The sequence below is a fragment of the Zeugodacus cucurbitae genome, chromosome 6, assembly GCF_028554725.1.
Source record: "Zeugodacus cucurbitae isolate PBARC_wt_2022May chromosome 6, idZeuCucr1.2, whole genome shotgun sequence".
In the NCBI taxonomy this organism is placed as follows: domain Eukaryota; kingdom Metazoa; phylum Arthropoda; class Insecta; order Diptera; family Tephritidae; genus Zeugodacus; species Zeugodacus cucurbitae.
The window spans coordinates 48,045,895-48,066,274 of NC_071671.1; the positions used below are offsets into that span (position 1 = coordinate 48,045,895).

The window sequence follows — 20,380 nt, forward strand, 5'->3', positions numbered from 1 at the left end:
GTAATGAATCTGCCAAGGAAAGTGTGTCTCTCTGTTGTGTGTCTGTATCTCTTTATTCCCATTTTAATTCAATTCAAACTTCGGCACGTTTTAAACGAGTTCTATGCAGTGTCAAGATTCTGTCGTTAGTTACCCCTATTAACGTAAGTACGTATGTATCTTCATTGTTGTTATCTGTCCTTTATCCGCAATTGTCTGTCGTTCATCGCCTTTACTGTCAGCCGCATTGACAATTTGACGGCGGCGGCGCCTATAAGCGCGCTTAGTTAGCCATTGTATGGGTTCTAATGGGTCGAAATACGCTCGACAGTTGACCGCTTAGCCTTTGCTACTTGTTTTACTTATTTCCTGTGTGTTTGTTTTACTTTTATTAACTCTTATTTTATTTTGCTTATTTTGTTTTTAGCACTATAACCAACAAATGCTACGGTACTCACATTATTAAATCTTTCCTGCAAGTGGGAAAGCGCTTCTTCTAGTTCGACAATCCGATTTTCCAGTACCTCCTGCGAAGAGAGCAGAAAAAGAGAGAGAGAAGAGAGTGCCAGAGATAGCAAAACAATAAACGATGAGTTTAAATGAAATTTTGTTTTACACAACTTATATTATTACTTTAAATTTAGGTTATGTTGTTTTATTTTAAATTCAAAAGTTTTTTATTGTGAACTTCACCAATTTGTGTTGTTTTTGTTGTTGTGAGTGACACCAATATTATACACAAAATGAAAATTATTACAAATGTGTGTATGTATGCGTATGTAGAAGTAAGTTATGTTGGTATGTGTTGTAAAACTAATGGGTGAGTGCGAATGTCACTATGGACCATGACCGTGATAGGTTATACACTTACAGAGAGGACATATGAGTAAAGCATGATGTGATTTTTTTCTGAGAGCATGAGTAAGCGCCTACAAAATACTGGCATGAATATTCGACAGTTTTTTCAAATAAGCTTTTTGTGTAAGAAAGGGTCTAATATACTTCAACTGGTTCTACAGAGTTATAAGGCATTTATTTTATTCGTTTTAATAATGAATTTTAGGTAGGAGACTTAAATTTTATCATTTAGCTTAAATAAAAATTGTCGTCAAAGTTTCATTATATTGTAGTTCTATATACAAAGGTTATAAGTAGGATCGGGGCTCAAAATAATATATAATTTTTTGATGGCTTTAAGGAGGAGAGATCTAACTATTTTCATAAATTATGAGATGAAAATTTTTCAGAGAGAAATATTTGAATTTAAGCAAAATTTAGTTAAGAAGGATTAAGGGAATTTAGAATTCACTGGAAGTTAAGTTTTTTCGATACATTGGAAAATTAAAAAAAAAACACCACTAGCAAAGGCAAGCGAAAGACCTCTCTCATAAACAGCATTCCATGTGATTCGAAGGATTGGCAGAAAGAAGACTCTGTAGGAAGTTAATTTTGTCATCAATAGTTCACAAACTAGGCCTTTTGTTAAGATAATCACATGTATTAATTAATATTTAATATGTGTTTGACGCAACCAACTAAAACCAATTTTGGTATGATTTGGCGCAGGATCAGTGAGTAATGGACTTTTAGTGGAACTTTTCGAAATGGAAAAGAAGCGAAATGGAGAGGATACAGCAAAAGATCTATCCTTACATCTGCAGCGATTGCAGAGATATGTGATAATTTGATAGATGGTTAAGAGAAAATCAGACTAACGCATAACCTATTACCTCCTGTGGGATTACTCTCAACTTATTTTATACCTATAATAAGTAATAGCAAGAAAAGACAATTATGACACTATCCGAAGACACCTACTCTAAAATACCTAAGCATTTCGGAGACACCTTAATTCTATTCTATAATTCCTCTTAAATTAAGAATTTCTCTATGTTCTGAGGAATAACTAGTTATCCGTAGGTACATAACGTGAAAATCCCTTAAAAACTCTCCCTTTCATTGTAGCGAAGAGTTTAACTCAGACTGTGAAGTGAGTAAGCAGTATTGTTGGTTTTGAATTCGAAACACGGCTGATACAAAAACTAGAAATCGAAGAAGTATCTGTAGATTCTTGATCTGACAACCACCCGATTATATTTCCGTTCCGTCAATGATCCATAATTTTGTTTCAAAATTCAATCGGAGAAAGGGTGAATTATAAATGTAGGGAACCCACTTACAAAGGTCGGCAAATTATTTTTTTAATCTTTTGACTCACTTGATAAGAAAAGACCATGACTTGATATAATCAACTTCACATAATGGTTTACTACAGGGTTTGTAATATTAAGAACACTATGAGAAAATAACTTCTTAGAGTCTGACGAGTACTGAAAATTGATTGAAATAGATCTTTAACCGAAGTCTTTGTTATATGACGATCTCTGATGAGACAATCGTTGGAATATTTTTTTGTTATCGAAACTCAGCACATGGATCAATTGGTTATGTGAAAACTTTTAAAGTTGTAATGAATAATGATAGCATGATATTAATACAGTTAAGAAATACATATGATAAATCGAAATATTTTATTTTCTTCCAGATGTTAACCATTTCGCACTTCCTAGAAAAAAATATATATAATTCCCATTCAACTTTCAGCTTTCTGCGCAGACTCTAGTCAAATACGGCGTTGCCACGCTGCTATAAATGGTCAAAGGAAGTATTAAGATGTATTGTAAACGCGTGCACATCATAAATATTTATAAGTTCGCATGTATTCAATATAAAATTCTGCACTATCGGCCGCAAAACGCGTAGCACATGCGCACAAGTGGTCGGACGGTCAAGTCGGTTCGCACGCACAAGAGCAACCACCACCAGTTCGCCAAGTGTGCGCCACGCACCGCTGCACCGCCGCTGTGTGCTATGCGTTTGCAGGGCAATGAACTTGCGTGCAATCAAAGCGTAAAGTGCGTCATAGTGAGGCAATAAAGTTGCGCCACCGGCCGATGGTCGACAGCCGCGTTCATTCAAGTTCACTCGCCATATGGTATGGAGTATGTGTATGTAATTATGTAAGAATAAAAGTGCTAGTGGGCAGCGTTGGGAAACAAAAATAAAATGCATATGTAGAAATAAAAACAAAAACAAAATTCTAGCCAGTAGCTGTTAGCGCTGGACTGTGCCTGTCGCATTTGCCGCGTCGCGCCGCGCCGGGAACGTGACCACGCATTCGCTACTGCCTGGAGAGCTTTGGATAATTTTCATTGTCGCGAATTTTAGTGTTGCAGTTATTTCTTTGATTTTATGAGAAAGTGTGGTGTACACGCCGACTACTGCGCTTACTATTTGCCGGGTCGGTACGACAGCAACTACTTGTTAGTGCGTCTGATAAATGCGCACTAGCGAGCTATTAGCGAAATTACAGGGATCAAAGAGTCAACAAAGGAAGGCAGTAAAGAAGTCCGCAGGCAAATATTTAAAGCATCTGCAGAAGTTCTCTTATATGTATAGGGTGGTCTTGCAGAATCAGATCGAACATTTCTATAACTTTGGTCCACAATTTCACTTTTGGGGATACCCAGGCTGACTAGCAAGTCATTTTCATTACTTTCTGTGATGGTTACTACTTTTATCTCACGAGAAGATCGTCTGAAGCGCCTGAGTCGCTTATGGACAATCTATATGGATAATCTACGAGTCGGTAGTCTCGAAATCTCTCGGTAATCTCGTATATTTTCAAGTAAATTTTTACACATATATCGAAACTGAGTCTCCAGAGGAGAGATTGTGGTACGAGCTCTGTATCCTGGCACTAGACCTCATCAAAGATCATAGAAATCCTTGTGTATTATGCTGGCACTAAGTTTGGACTTGTTGACGGACCTATATTCCAGAAGCTGTATACTCTCTGAAGCTTTAAGTTCTAAGTTATAGTTGAGATTTTGCGGCTTTAGTGGGTTATAAGTAAGTAATTCGAAGGCTTTGGCCAAAACATCTTGGACAAGATTACGTACTTCAAGAGCGGTGGAAACCGCATTTTGGACCCTCAGGTCTATATGAATAGTCTTAGAAGAAAATCAGAGTCCCATTTCGATCAGCAGAGCTATCACTTTCTGTGATGAGGAAGGAGAAATAACCACACTTTATGTGGAAACACCATTTGGACCACCCTCCATACAAAGAACTACCCATGCATTCAACCACTTAAGCCCCACAATTTGCGGCAGCTGTAACTAATGCAGCACTGTAATTGCACTCGAGTGCGAGTAGAAAGCACCAATTGTCTAGGAAAACACAACAGCTTCAGTGTTTAATATGAACAACAACACTACAGCAGCGCAGCGATTGCAGCAAATCTGCGCTTGTGCGCATGCGCAAACACCCCACTGCACGACACCGAGGCGCATTTAAAGTGCCACAGACATATTCTTTTGTCTGGACTTGGCCTAATACGGTTTGACGTTGGATGCTAGTGAAACCATACTAACTACACACACATATTTACAAGCAAAGGAGAATACTAGCTAACTAGTTGCCTGACTAAGGCTTAGCTGTGGTTACTGCGAACGTCAATGCGATTTCCGCAGCCGTCATTGTTGCTGCTGTTGCGTGTATTACCGCTTTTGCAATTGTTGTTTTTGTTGTTGTTGCTGTTGCTACTGCATCAATGAGCATTAAATATACAAAGGCATATTGCGTGTCTACCACAATCAGCTCATTGTCAGTGGTCTTGTTAAGTCGTTACCTGCAAATGCAGTTGTTTGCCTAGTTGCTTGTTGTTGTTGCTGTTGCGCATACGCGTTAGTTGTTTGCTTTTGATTGCTAAATACGAGCAGTTAACGCGTTTCAGTTGAGCGCTGCTGTAATTGCAATGCACTCCAGTGCAACCAGTGTGTTCAAAAAATAACGGGAATTTTAAAATTTTCTATTGGTCAAAAATCCAATTGATACAATGATTAATATCCTTATGATGCTGAACTTAAAGGACCGTGACGCTAAACGAGTCAAAGACTATCTTAAAAATCTGAAAAATGTTCCGACGATTGGTAAAAATTCTGGCCTAAATGCATAATATCGAATGGGGAATATTTTAAAGAAGAAAAAATTATTGTGGACGAATGAATAACATTTTTTTTTTCAAAAAAACGAAAATTCCCGTTATTTTTTGGACACACCTCGTATATATATATTATATGTACAAGTAATTTTGAATGTGGCTGTGTGCGCTTATTCTATATGAAAATGCAATAAGTATGCATGAATGCAGTGGCGTATATCTCAGCTGCATACGTCCAAATCCATTTATTAATTTTCACATTTTTGTTCAAATATTTAATCAATGGCATTTTGAGGTTTTAACACTCACATATCTGTTGAGATAATTACGAATACGTTGGTATGTGGCTTTGTAAGAAAAGAATTACTCAATCAGCTATTGTTCGTAAGAGTTTAGTGGTTTAGTTCACAACATGCTTACAGATTGTCTTATGATTCTCTAAGCTCCCAATATATTGTATGAACTCATTAGTATAAAATGAGAATAATATTATACGGATATATAATTATATAGATCTTAAGTAGGATATTTTTTGGAAAGTGACTAACCACATTGTTGCTAACGGTGAATAAATTATGAACGTATAAGGTGTTAAAACTAGTTGATAATAAGAGGCTGACCGAAGAGGCTGGCTGTCTTTTCCAGAGAAAATTAATCTTTAGATTTCAATCGAAATCGGGAAAAAGAATCAACAAAGAAAGGCAGTAAAGTCCGCAGGCAAATATTTAAAGCATCTGCAGAAGTTCTCTTACAGTACAGGGTGGTACAGTTTCCTTCAGAATCGGATCGAACATTTCTATAATTGTGGTCCACAATTTCACTTTTGGGGATACCCAGGCTGACTATCAAGTCTTTTTCATGACTTTCTGTGATGGTTTCTACTTTTATCTCACGAGGAAATCGTCTCAAGCACCTGAATGGTTTATGGGTTCCTTGTAAATCACAGCGCACGATGGACAATCTATTTGCAAAGAGACTGGATAAATTCTTTCGCAATATCTATAACCAGCTGTTTTCTCAGATCGGCGACAGGACGGTGGCTCTTGTAAAGGGGAAGAATTCAAAAACTTGAACTGATTTGCTTATCAAAGATCATCTGAAGTATTATACATCGTAATTAGTGTAAATATATCCTCCGACCATACTCGACAGCTCTTCAAAGATATGGCAAAGTGAAATATTATAAAAAACATATTATACTTAATAGAATAGCCTAATAATATTCAACCAAACGTCTCCTCGATTAGAAGTAGAAACTGAGATTCCTATATAACCACTATTTCTTAATAATTGAAATTCATGCATGAAATGCGAACTTAACTTTTCCAACTGTCAGTGAACGAATGATTCATGTTGTAGGTCTACAAATGTAGTCTTCGTACCAATACTAGGCGAATGGAAATGTACTAGTGATACAGATCTTTAATGTAATTTTAATTTACATTTGAATAAATAATATATAGCCTAATTTAGGGAATTGTGATCTGAAATTTATTGAGACAGAAATAGAAGACGAGTTTCTGATTAGAGGAACATTTATGAAGTTTATGAGATGCAAATAGATATGTTGTACCATATATTTTTGGGGATCGGAACGATCCATAATAGTTTAACGCCTTAACGTATACTACAACTCGACCGCTGTCATTCCAAGAGTAATATTCCCAACCTTTTTTTTTTGGGTATCCACTTCGTCGGAGGTGCGTGTTACATCATGACAGATCACATTCGTTGGATAACCGATGTATTTTCAGATTTGTCATAATTTTTCATAAGCCTATTATCAACAGAATGATGTATGCTCAAACAATACAAACACCATTCTATTGCCAGTTAATTGCTTTTCTAACAAAATAAAAGAATATTCTGAGTGATTATCAAGCAGCGTTGCTCAAGTTCAAAAGTTCACATGAATGTAATGCTTTTAAATAATATAATTCGAAAGAACAGTAATAAAGAAACACCAACAAGGCAAGACACTAAGCCCGCTTGTTGTTGCGTTGTAAGCGATTATGACTATGATGTATTAGACATTCAAGTTATTATCGGCGAACTGACATCAAACAGCATGCGAGACACTGCAAGAGGTCCAAATGGGAGAACATATTTTCACACATATGTCTGTATGTATATTTATATGTGTGCGTGGAGTTATGAGCCAAAGAAGTAGACATAAAAGAATATAGTTCTAATGCATGTGTAGACAAATAGGTCCTCATGTGTTAGTATGTATTCTTTTCTGTTTGTGAATTCTCGAAATGAAACACAGGTGTTCTTGCCTCAAGTTGCATGTCATGCCCACGAAACATAAAATTTCGCCTCGTTCTAATTACAGTTCTTGGTTATTATATATGGTTGTTGTAACATGTTGTTGCTGTTCGTTGACTGTTGTTGCCTCAAATGTCGGTTGCAATTGAGATTATACTTTTCTTCTGTAGTTTTTCTGGTTCTCTTTTTTAATTTTTAATAATACACGCCATATATTTACGCCCCTTTATCTATACATATAATCTATTCGTTTTTGTTGTTGCATGAAATGTCATGTGTAGTTTCCAACAATTATATTTTTACCGTTAGTTGTCAAGAAAAGTTGAAGGGTTATTGTTGAGCTGTGTCTCAGTAAGAACATAAGTATGTTTATATCGCTGTCTCTCAGCTAGTCGCTCTTCTAAATGGTTAATTATTTATTTAATAAGGTAAAGCAAGTCGCTCATTATTTCGTGTAAATAAATATGTAATTAACCCAGTTTTGTTCTACACAATCTTGAAATTATTGAAGGTTAACTAATGACTCGGAGGTTATATATGTGGATTAAGTGACACTCGCTTGGCTTGAGCGCCGAAAAGCGAATAGATTGTGGAGGCGATTAAAAAAACTATAAACTCATACAAACAAACTTATTTTAGTTTTACAGCATTTTGAAAGCATACTGCAAGTGTAATTTACTTATAAATAAAATTGTAGAATTTTTTACATTTTTATATAATATTACATTGATGTTTTGTTGTTTTTGAAGCAGTTAGTCTACATTTCCTTTTAATTCTCAGAAAATAATTCAAGAAAATATATCTTTTTAGAATTAAATGATATTTTAGATTTTATTACATATATGGTTGCCAACATACAAGAATTTAGTGACTGATAACTGATTGATGGTTATTTTCGATTTTCGAAAGATAATTTTTGTACACAAGGGCTGCTACATATATTTCTGGCCTAGCAAGATAATGCAAGACCATCATGTAACATACCTTCAGATAGAGGCATGCCTATGCATTTCTCCCACCAGCATACATTCGATATTGCATGAACACCTGGCCGTAAAAAAGGTTTGTTCTCGTTGGATCCCGCACAATTTGACAATCGCTCAAAAAGAGGCTCAAAAAAGTGCTTCGAAAATTAGTTTGAGCGCATGCAAAAGTGTATAAATCTTGATGGAGAATATTTTGAAAAACAATAAAACCATTTTCGATGATAAATATTCCTATTTTCATTATTAGGCCAGAAATATATATAGCAGCCCTCGTATTATAATTTCTCATAGTTATATTCCCTTTGCTTCAAGACTGGAGAAAACATTAAAAAAGGTTAACAAGAAAATTTGATTTTCGAAATTTCGAAGATTCGGATTATAATTACAGTAGTTTTCCGAAATAACGAACACATTAATTGTCAGGCATGTTCGCTATATCGAATTTTTCGTTAATTCGAGTATTCAGTTAGAGGTATTTTTATCAATAAAAATGAGTTATATGTCCGTAAATTGCAGTTTAATAAATTGTTTTGTTAATTATTTGTTAAAAAAATGAAAAACTATAACAAAATAATTCAAATCGGCTAAATTCTTCCAAGACGGACCAATTCTGACTCTTATTCTACTATTTGGTACTGATCAATAATTTTAAGCTTTTTTAACCTTTTTTTAATTTGCACATTTTTTTGAATTATTTCCAGTTTTATTTTTAATTATGGTTCGATGGTATTTGATTTTTTTCCTCTTTCTTCATATGTCTTCTTCATGTTGTTCGTTAAACTGAGTACATACTTACAAATTCTCGATGTTCGTTATTTAAGGTACTTAATGTAACAAATTTGCTTGTTCGTTATAAGCGGTTTTCGTTAAAACGAATATTCGTTATTTCGGAAAACTACTGTACTTAGAAATTTAAAATTTACCAGAAGAAAACATTTGTAAAGTTAGGTGGGAAAATTTTTATTCGAAGTTCGAAATTTCGAAGATTCGAATCACCTGGAACATTTAACGTTTATAGCTCGACAGCCAAATCTCGGACCAAATTATTAACAAAACTCTTACTTTTGACATATTAGGTGAAACAATGACTTCGATAATTAGAAACAAATTTGGGATTTCAATTCAATGTTTATACTATAAAATTGTATGTAAAGAGAGTGTACAGCAGTGGCAGCCCACAAAAAAGCAGGACTATTATATTTCAGTGGCATATAGTATAGTAATCTTCAACGATGTTTCTGAGAATTATGTATGTAAAACAAAATTGAATAAATAGACAATGTGATTGAAGAAACCCTCAACCCAAAAGTGAAAAGTATAGGGACCCTCAGCTAATGAACATGTATTAGAAATTCTGAAGATTTTTCATTATAGATGTCATTATAATTTTATTTTTAAGTTTTTTAAAGAAACAAAAAAATATTCTTCCACTTATCACCAATGTGAACACCTTTTCCTATAGCACAGTGTAATTGCATATTATTACGTGAGTTATTTATAATGCAGCAGCCAACACCTTTGAGTTGAGAACACGTATTATGTTTACTTAAAATAAAACAGCTTTAACTATTAAGCGGGTAATTACTGCAAGGTATAATTAGAAAATATTTACGCTTAGGAATTCTATAAAGCTGAAAATAAACATTTTTACAGAAGTAAATATGTATATATACAATGCACACGTTTGTACACAAATATGAGGTAACACCTATTCCATGTTATTAGCTACAATTACCAGTTTTGAACGTAATTACAATAATTAATTACCATATTTTACCCAAACCAAATACAAACTACAAAAGCATTACTATTGAGAGATAATACAAGTATATAAATATTTAAATACAAGTTTATCATAAAAAAGCGCATTGATAATTTTAGGTTTTACTAATAAGAACTTAATTTAGTAAATATTTAAATTATTTATTAATTAAGTAATTTATTATTAGAAATCATTGCTAGTGAGGTTATCTTAAGGTCGCTTTCCACATTATATATTTAGACAAAAACGTCTAACCTTGATGAGATATGAAGAGAAGAGGGAGAAAAATTGGGAAGAACTTTAAAAGGTTCTGAAAAGATTGTCCTGATAATCCTTTAATAGATTCAAAGACGAAGTTCGGATAATTAAAATGTCAAAAAAATTCTTATCACTGAAAAGAATATTCTTCTATATATTCTGAAAATATTCTTCAAGTCTTGGACTTCTTTCTTTTTCGTGCTCAAATAGGTGAGATATCAGATTCAACAAAAAGTGGTATAGAAATTTCCTGGGACTCCACAGAACATCGTCAGCATAGTTGCTCAGATTTCGTTCTAACAATAATAGAATGATAACCCAAATATTCATCGTCAATTTGTCAAAGATGCTGTAAGTTCTTGTAAAAAAACTTCCTATAGAAAAATCTTTATTTTCTTGACGACTAGGAATAAAGACACCTCAGCAAATTCTTGTAAAAAAACTTCCGATAGAAAAATCTTTATTTTCTTGACGACTAGGAATAAAGACACCTCAGCAAATTTTCTGATCTCATAAGAATCTCATAAAAACTAAAGTTTTCTTTGAGGTGCTACTATAATCGAACGCTGAAATAAAATAGCAGGGATTGAAAAGAATTCGGAAACAATATCTAATAGTTTATTAGTACTAATGTACTATTTACAAAGTCACTTTTTTGTTTTCAAAAGCTTTGAGGTATTCGAGTGGTAAATGTTGCGATCATTCAAGGGGTTCTGGGATTTACAGTTAGCGCTGCAGAGGTTTGAGGTTATGCCAATCTTTATTACATGAGTCTCTATGACAGAGGTCCATACTATCAATATCTTTGAGTGATTTCTCATTATCGGCAAAGTTTTTTTAAAAAGCGATGAGTTGCATATTTTTTAATTTATTCAGATGAGATTTTCTTTTACAATTTTGTTACTGAACGAAGAAAACGAATTTTATATTTATCAATGCACTTTTTTATATTTTTTACTTATTTAATTGTTAGTTTTAACTTTACTAAAGATTAGTACTATAACCCATATTGTATTTACAAGAGGACTTACCCGATCTTTTCGATTTTGCGCATCGGAAATATCACTTTCCTGCGAGCGTTGTTGGTGTACTAGCTGAATTTTTCCTTGAGATATCGTTATATAATTCGTTGGGGGCGAAAATGCCTGTATGTCGTCTTTATCATCATCCTCTTCTTTTATATCTAGCGTTCTGGAAAAATAAAAGTGGAAAAAATAGAAATATGAGTGAAAGCTAATATTTTTAAGAGGGTGAATACTAAGATACATTTATTAATTGTAGCTTTCTTCGATTCGAATAGAGAGTACGTACTTCATAAAGGAGATATATCAATTATATTTGATTATACCAGTTTTTGTATGTATTTGATTCACACAGCTAAATTTATAACACTTCGGGATTTCTAGGTCAGATACATTTAGTTATGAACAGGTGGAATCAAGGTATAACTTCTCATACGGTTTATCTGCTATTCGAGACATTTAATGGTGATGAATCGAACAAACAACTGGTATAAGCAGCATAAATTGGTATAATATAAATGAGATGGATTAACAAGCGGTTATATCATTGTGATAAAGTCTCATTATACTCTCTTATATTGATTTCAAATGGAATGCTACTTTGAATTGTAATTTTTTTTTACAAGATAGCAAGCTCAAACATAAGCAGATTAGTGACGAATAGAAGGCGACTTGTGTGTGTTTAACTTTCTAAATGTACCGTTATTTATTTAATTTACCCTGTTATAATTAATTTGTATGAAAAAAATAGATATTGCAGTCGTGATACGTATCTTAAGTGGCATAATAAATTATATTTGCATAAGATAGTATATACAGATATACATATAATAAATAAGTATATGTTTAAGTAAATAATTCACCAAAAATTTTTGATCATAAAGCTGCAGCTTGTTTGTTCCACTTTTGTGGCATTAATCGTCAAGCGATTATCTCAGCAAACAACTGCTTACTAGACACAATTTTTTAAGTGTTTCTAATTTCATTACACTGCATACATATTTACATAGGCACATACATATATACCACATATAAGTACATATATTTATGTCTGCTTTTAAGTATGCATATAAACGTTTCGTTGCACATAAGCCGATAAGCTCGATTTGAAGTGCATTGCGAACAATTGCAGCTGTTCTTGGATTCAAAAAACACACGCACACACACACACAAGAGTAAATGCACATGTGAAGCGCGGCGAGTGGATTAACAAATTATCGATTATTTGTTATTGTCAAAAGAAAAAAGGTAAATGGGTTAATTGGTGTAGTCAAGTATGTAAATGTTGTTTGTATTGTTATTGTTGTTGTACGATAAGAACCGAGGCAATATGGTGTTTGTAGCCTTGACAAATTTGGGACAAGTTGAAAATTACTGCTAATCTCTAGTAAAAGAGCAGCAGCTTTTAGTGTTGCTGTGTGGTTTCATGGTCTATATTTTTGTGACATAAATAATTTTTGTGGTTTAGTGTTCATTAGAGAGTTATTGTTGGTTAATTGAACAATGCATTATAATGTAAATAATTTAATTGGAGCTTTAAAAAAAAGAATGAAAGAATTAATTGAAATTTTGAAAAAGCTTTTGTAAACTGAATAGAAAGTTGAAACATTTCCAACTCATCCGCTTTGTGATTTTAAGGAGACCAAGTACTTTCACTAGATCAGAATGTGTATTGATGCGATTCTGTACACTATTAAATAATAAAGTTAACTCTAATAAGATTACATATTTATGTCGAGAACGGTCTTTCCAAAAGTCCAAAAGGAGGTAACAGAAAAACCAAGTCTTTCAAGTATTTTACTTATTTACCTAGAGATCTATTTCTCATCAGCAAACTAGTTCCAAATGATATCAGATCAGATTTGAATGAATGGAAAAACAATGAACTCCGATTCATGCCGCAAATTTCGTGATTAAGTCATCCGTGGGAGGTGAAAAAAAAACAATTTTTAATTTTTCCTCATCTCAACATTAGTTGAGGTTGTTGCAAGGTGACATCGAAAGAAAAACTAGCATACAAAAAATTTCCTTAGATCTTAATTTTCCCTTATGAAAATTTCCTGTACATCCCACTGGATCACAGAACCTCAAATAATTTATGAAAGAGTCTAGAAATTTGAGCTGAGCCTGAGCCTGTATATCCCACTGGATCACAGAACCTTAAATAATTTATGAAAGAGTCTAGGAATTTGAGCTGTGCCTGAGCCTGCATATCCCACTGGATCACAGAACCTTAAATAATTTATGAAAGAGTCTAGGAATTTGAGCTGTGCCTGAGCCTGTATATCCCCCTGGATCACAGAACTTCAAATAATTTATGAAAGAGTCTAGGAATTTGAGCTGAGCCTGAGCCTGTATATCCCACTGGATCACAGAACCTCAAATAATTTATGAAAGAGTCTAGAAATTTGTGCTGGGTAGTTCTATGAGTTCCGACCGGTTGTGGACCTGTTTTAAGGTGAATAGTTCCTAAGTTTTAGATATATCTGTTTCACAGAAGCTTTTACATCACACACTTCAGAGGAATCGAACTAAAATGAGTTGAGGGATCGTACTAATATATGAAATGGATTTGTAAAGAATGTTAGTAAAGAATTCAGACAAAAGTTTGTAGAAAGATTTCATAGAACAGACGTGACGAAACCACATATATTATATGGAACATTTAAAAATTAAAGTGAGAAAATAGTTATACCCATTAATTCCGAAGGACTCTATTATTCTTTAACTAAAGCTAGAAGGTATATTAAGCAAGCTTGAACAAAAGCCTTTTATCAGAGATGGAAATTCTTTTCCTGATCAATCGGGCTTCAGAGAAGTAAGAACTCACACATATGATCTGCCGTAGCTTTCTACATCATTTCGAATAGCGGAACTAATCTGGACCATTACACCAAAAATTATATTGAAGACACTGTATTAAAAACTTGTCGTGTTAGGCATAGAATCATCATTAGGTGGCATGATGACAGCTTGATGCTTTTGCTAAGTTTAAGCTCGGCTCATATCATATGTTTAGAAGTTTTAGGAAGAATAAAGCTACCGAATCGAGTTAATAAGTTATTTATCGAAAGTACATTAGTTCTCTGAGTCGCTATCTTAGTGCTCATTATGAGTACGAAAGAGGAGAGCGAACTTTAATTAGTGACAGTGAGGCTGTGACTATTTCCTGATCCTGAAAAAAATCTTCTATTCACTAAGAAGTTATGATTTCGTTAAAAAAAATTGCCATAATTTCTAGAAGTCAGTGTACGTCCAAATAAATGGTCGAATATATCATAAAACAATAGCCAATATAATGAAGCTGTCCTTGAAAAGCAAAACAACAACAAAGAAGCATACAAATCGCGAATGAGCTAATGCTGACGCCCAGAAATTAATAGCCAATCGTCGCTAGATGAAAGAGTAAATTCTAAATTAATCTTTGCATAACCAAGTTTGTATAAAATGAAATTAAATATGCTAAGCAGTTGGGAGTGCCAAATATGGATGTCGTAATACCTAAGTTAGAAGTAATCAAGAAAACAAAGCGTAGAAATCGATAGTTTTGCAAATGATTTAAGATGCTTAATGTTTACAGCAAAAAAGGTTCTCAAAAAGTAATTTAATACATACATACAGAAAGAAAGTTATTATTTTATTTTATTGTTTTTGTTTTTCGTTCAATTTCAACAACAACACTCGCCGCCTACAGTCTCTTGGCTTCGCGTGGATTGCCTCATTTCGGTTTATTTTTTGTTTTTGCTTTTGTTGTATTCTTTAGCGATTAACGCGCAACTTTTTCTTCATTTTTCAACACCACCACCAACAACAATGACAATAACAACAAAGTTGAAACTTGTTTTCCCTGTTTTCTGTCTGTCAATCGATTTTGTGCGAAGTGAAAAATTTCATTCATAAGCTTTTCGGTGAAGTGTTGACTTATGCGCTGAAAGATGACGGCGACAATAAAATGTATATGTGAGTATAATAACAATAACAACAACAATGGCAAGTATGTGGTTTGCATTCGCAATGTGTCTGCTGGCTGCAACTATCTGTTGCTTTTCGTTTGCTTAGACAAGTAGTCGGGCCAATATTAACTAACTATATGTTAGTGACATGTGTTTATAAATATGGCAGCGTTGAGTACAGTGGTGGGGAGAAAAATTTCAATTCAAAGGAAAAAGTGTAGATCTTTTATTGTACAGTCGGATTTTTCATAATTAACGCTATAAAATTTTCTTTCATTGGATACCCATACTTCTTAAACTGGTATAACTTTTTATTTATACCAGATTTTAATTACTCTACATTTAGAAACAATAAGTTTCAATTGCGTCTAAATTTTTTCAGCAATAAATACTCTACTTTTAGATACCTTAATTTTCACTTGCATCTTAATTTTTTTCATTGGATATCAATATTTCTTAAAGTGGTATAATTTTATATTTATACCAGTTTTTAATTACTCTACATTTAGAAACAATAAGTTTCAATTGCGTCTAAATTTTTTCAGCAATAACTCATACCTTTCTAACTGGTATAATTTTCTATTTATACCTGGTATAATTTCTAACTGGTATAATTTTATATTTATACCAGTTTTTAATTACTCTACATTTAGGAACAATAAGTTTCAATTGCGTCTAAATTTTTTTCAGCAATAACTCATACCTTTCTAACTGGTATAATTTTATATTTATACCAGATTTAAATAACTTTACTTTTAGAAACTGTACGTTTGAGTTGCGTTTAAATTTATTTCATTAGATATCCATATTTATGTAACTGGTATAATTTTAAATTTTATACCAGATTTTAATTACTCTACTTTTAGAAACTAAAAGTTTCACTTGCGGCTTAATTTCTTTGCATGGATACCAATATTTCAATAACTGGTATAATTTTATATTTATACCAGTTTTTAATGACTATTTTTAGGAACTTTAAGTTTCATTTGTGACTTAATTCCCAAAAATTTTAATTTATTTTTTCATTTTAAATTTCAATTATTTTCTTCCAGTTAAAATTCCTTTGTTGCATTTATTTCCAACAACACTGTACAACCAAATCAATATGTTTAAGTAAACTGCAAGTCTTTGTAGAAGTATATATTTATATATACACATGTATAAATATTAAGCACACATGCAAGTCCCATATGTGCCAAAGCGGCAGCCACATTGCAGTCAGTCAAGCAGCCATTAAGTCTGGCTTGGCTTCGGAACGAATGAATGATGTTGGCTGTTCTTCGAGTGCATTGCATTGGTGAGGCTGCCTGCGGCTAACAGACTCACAAATAAACGTATATTTGTTGCTCTGCTTGTACGCATGTGGCCATATGCATAGCAAGTAAGTTGCTGAATGCAACACAGTGTGGCTCAAGACAACAAAGTGGCAGTGGCAGCGGTGGCTTGTAGTGCGACAGTCAAATAGCTGCTTAGCAAAAATACAAAAAAAGAACTGACATGTAATACGCATATATATGTAATAATGTATGAATGTTTGTATTAATGACTGTGCGTCCATCGGCTGGTTTATATGTATGTGCTTTTCTCAGACCGACTGTCTGTCAGTCAATTTTAGTGTTTGTTGGTTTTGGTAGGAAAAAAAAATCAAAATCAAAACAAGTCGTAAAGTAAATAATTTATTTGTATTTGTAAATGCACTTTTTGTTTTATTTTATTTTTTATCTTTTAATTTTGTTTCTTTGCTTTTCGATTTTCCTACATGCTGCAACAGCTTCGGATTTATGCGGACTGGATCGCCAACGCAATTATGGCAAAGATGCCAAGATAAATGAAAAGTAATGGAAAAACAACAAAAAGAAAACAAAATATACAAACATGTATGTGGGTTGGCGTATAAATAGTAATATTTACTCAAATCCGCTGGCAGGAAAAAAACGCTTAAGAAATTTTAATGAATGAAAAGTGCGGCCCTTTGTTTTTAGTGGTAGACAATATCAAGTGTGTGTGATGGTATAAATGAGTAGGGTTGTGTGTAAAAAATTTGTATGGAAAGAGTTTAATATTTTTAAAAGTCAACTACGACAAACTAGTTCCGAAACTAGTCCTCAAGTAGTCTAAAAGTAATTTCAAAGTGGAAAATAATGATTTTTTAAATATATTTTTATTGTAATTCTTTCATTTTGAGCAAATAAACCCATCAATTGACTCTAAAAACCATATAAAAACTAGTTTACTCCTCTCATTTGCCCCTTTACTAGTAAAATTTGGTCCACTACTACCCCTAATTGAAGTAATGCTTCTCTTTATTTGCCTCAATTACATTTTCGTACTACCACACACACCCATAAGTACTCGTGTGCATTTAAACTTTCTGTTTCTAATCTTCCCAGCGTTTCGGCGCAGCTATGCAAATGTATTTCATCACCTAAACAACGGTGAATTGTCTGCTGGTGAAAGTGAAACTGCAGCGTGTGAATCTTTTGAAGTGATTTGCTTTCGTAATTGTTGGTAAACACCAAGCGTGGCATAATTAAACTGCAAAAATGTGAACTTTCATTTCAGTTATTCTTTAATGAGACTTTAAATACTTCAGCTGGCTATAAAAAGGCTATTTTGTTTAAATAAATCGCAAATCAAAGAAATATTTAAGTTCCATTCAATAGGGACGCTTCAAAAGTAGACCGATAGTCACAGCAAACTACGCCATATTTTTGATATTTCTCTTTAGTAAAGTGAGCCATTTCATCAAGTATAGATATACGATCCAACAACGAATCAAAATTATTCAAACGTACTATCGAAATTCGGAGTCAGTGGTCTCAACTTTAAGAGAAGAATATGAGGTTCATTTCTGGCTGTATGGCTCTCCAAGCAGAAATCTACACGTACTTCATGACTCCCCATTGCATCCCGACAAAAATTATGGTTTGTTGCAGTTTATGGACCGTCGTAGTCATTGGGTCGTACTTCTTCAGTGACACGTTAATGATAACCAAATATTTTTGGCACGAATTGGATGATATGGACTTGGACAACATGTGGTTCCAACAGAACGGCGCCACAAGCCACACAGCGATTTATTGAAAACCAGGTTTGGTGAACGTGTTATCTCACGAAATGGCCCAGTCAAATAGCCCGTGTTCTGAGAATAGGGAGATTTAGGAGACTAGTAGAGTATCCTCAATATTGAGACATATAATATTTTTTTTTGACTAGTATCACCGATATTATTATTATATAAGCATTGCTCATCATATATGGTATATAGTATTAGGACCTCCTCAATATTATTGAAATCAAATTAGTTGCCCAATTATTTCAATTCCTACCTTCAAGCCTACCACTATCACATACCATCCATTAACCATTAACATCCAAGTTCACTGAGAGTAAAATGCAATGAACTGTGGCAAGAAAGCGAAACCCGCTAAGTACCAAAAGGCAAATGTTAAAACCACAGTCAAAGTAATGGAAACACAACAACAACAACCGGGTTAACAATATAAAACAACGAGTTACTTAAATCACAATCGAGGTGAAGTTTGGTAATTGTTAATTGAATTTACGAGTTAACTGCACAGCGGCACACAGCTTAAACACAGTGCCGGCCAATGGTATGCAGACAAGACATTGTTGTTAACAACAACAAACCCTGGCGAGCAGTTGCTGGCAGCAATAAAGGCTTAAATGGCACACACATACAACGCATGGAGGCTGCCACAAGCCACAACAATTTTGAAATTTTTTTTTTGTTTTTGGTTTTGCATCCGCAATTCACGTACGCCGGACGGAGCGTACGTCACGTGAGTGGGCCAATTTGAGATTGGAAACTTAATGCTCACTAGGCGCTGCACTGTTGGCCACTTGGACTGAGATTTTGTCTTGCAACAACAACAACAAATATAAATATTTTAACTGCTGCGCAGCAAAGTCCTGTTTATTGATTTTTGCTGGCTGCTTTGCATTTTTTCTACTTGGAAATCGCAAATCAAAAGCGAGCAATTGTCCAAACACTCAAATAATCACCATACAATGCATGTATTTGGGGATAAGTGCCGCATGGACATGGAAAAATGTGAATGTACGAGGGTAGTTTGATATGGGCCCCCGGAGAGTTTTGGACAAAATTTTTATTTTGGGTTTAAAAATGTATTTTTCTTCGAGGTATTGTTAACAAGATACATTTCATATATTTCCCCATTTTGTAACCATTAAAATTGGCAATGTTTCTGTGATGGGTACCTCATTTAATGCGGAGATCTCAATATAGAACTGTAACAATAGTCACATATGTTAAAATCTGAATGCAGATCATAATGATCTATAGAAGGTTAATACTCCTAAGGTAGGGTTTATCTATTGTGGCTTTAGAAAGCTTTAAACCAACATATAAGGAATGGAGTAACGGTGACATAAATCTATTTACAACCGATTTATATCAACGATAGTGTAATGCTGCTAGATTTTAGTCACACGAGAGATCTGTTTGGAGATTTAAATCCTGACAAAGTGGTGAAAATTGTTTAGCACATATAAGGTTGAATAATCCAGCAATTTAAGCACTAAGAAGGGTTACCAAATAGACAACTATAGTTAGAAACCAGACTAGTTCTAAGAATCCTAATACGGTTACCTCAAGAAGCTTTCATGAAAACCTGGATTTCTGGAAATCAAGTACAACTAGACTAGAAGGTAGATCAGAAAAGACCCTTCTTCAATTGACAGACCTTGCCTAGGAACCCAAGAAGCATGAGCGTACATCTGGATTATCTGGAAATCGCGATTGAAATAGAAGCTAAATCAGAAAAGTGGCTTATTGAACAGGCCATCCAATTAGTTCGAAAAAGTCTCTTCTAATTTGTACTTACCGACGAGTTTTTAGCAACTATTCAGGTTTTTGCTTTGTATCATTGAATCGAGAGAGAACTCGAAAACTGATAACCAAGTAGTTCCTTACATGGTTTCTTGTTTTTTACTTTAAAGGGTCGATAATTCAATTTGTTGAGGAAACGGTATTTTCTACTTTCTATATGCATATTTATGAGGACTTCTTGAAAATTTAAGGACTGTGTTATGTTTATAATAGTCTTCAGATTGAACAAGTGGAATTTCTAGGGTCCTGTTCTAACCAGGGATGAATAAATCCA

At 33.8% G+C, this 20,380-nt stretch overlaps 1 protein-coding gene across 3 annotated transcripts in view; it reads right to left on the bottom strand.

Annotated features, from left to right (window-relative positions):
• Positions 1 to 20,380, bottom strand: part of Nckap5l_0 (Nck-associated protein 5-like) — a 237,595-nt gene that overhangs the window by 39,458 nt on the left and 177,757 nt on the right. For 2 of the 3 annotated variants that reach the window (XM_054235112.1, XM_011191770.3), the window contains 2 exons: positions 11,290 to 11,449; positions 438 to 506 (listed from right to left, as the gene is read on the bottom strand). In XM_054235112.1, the coding sequence (XP_054091087.1) occupies positions 438 to 506; positions 11,290 to 11,449 (229 nt within the window). The remainder of the gene's footprint in view (positions 1 to 437; positions 507 to 11,289; positions 11,450 to 20,380) is intronic. The other variant, XM_011191771.3, reaches the window with a different exon arrangement.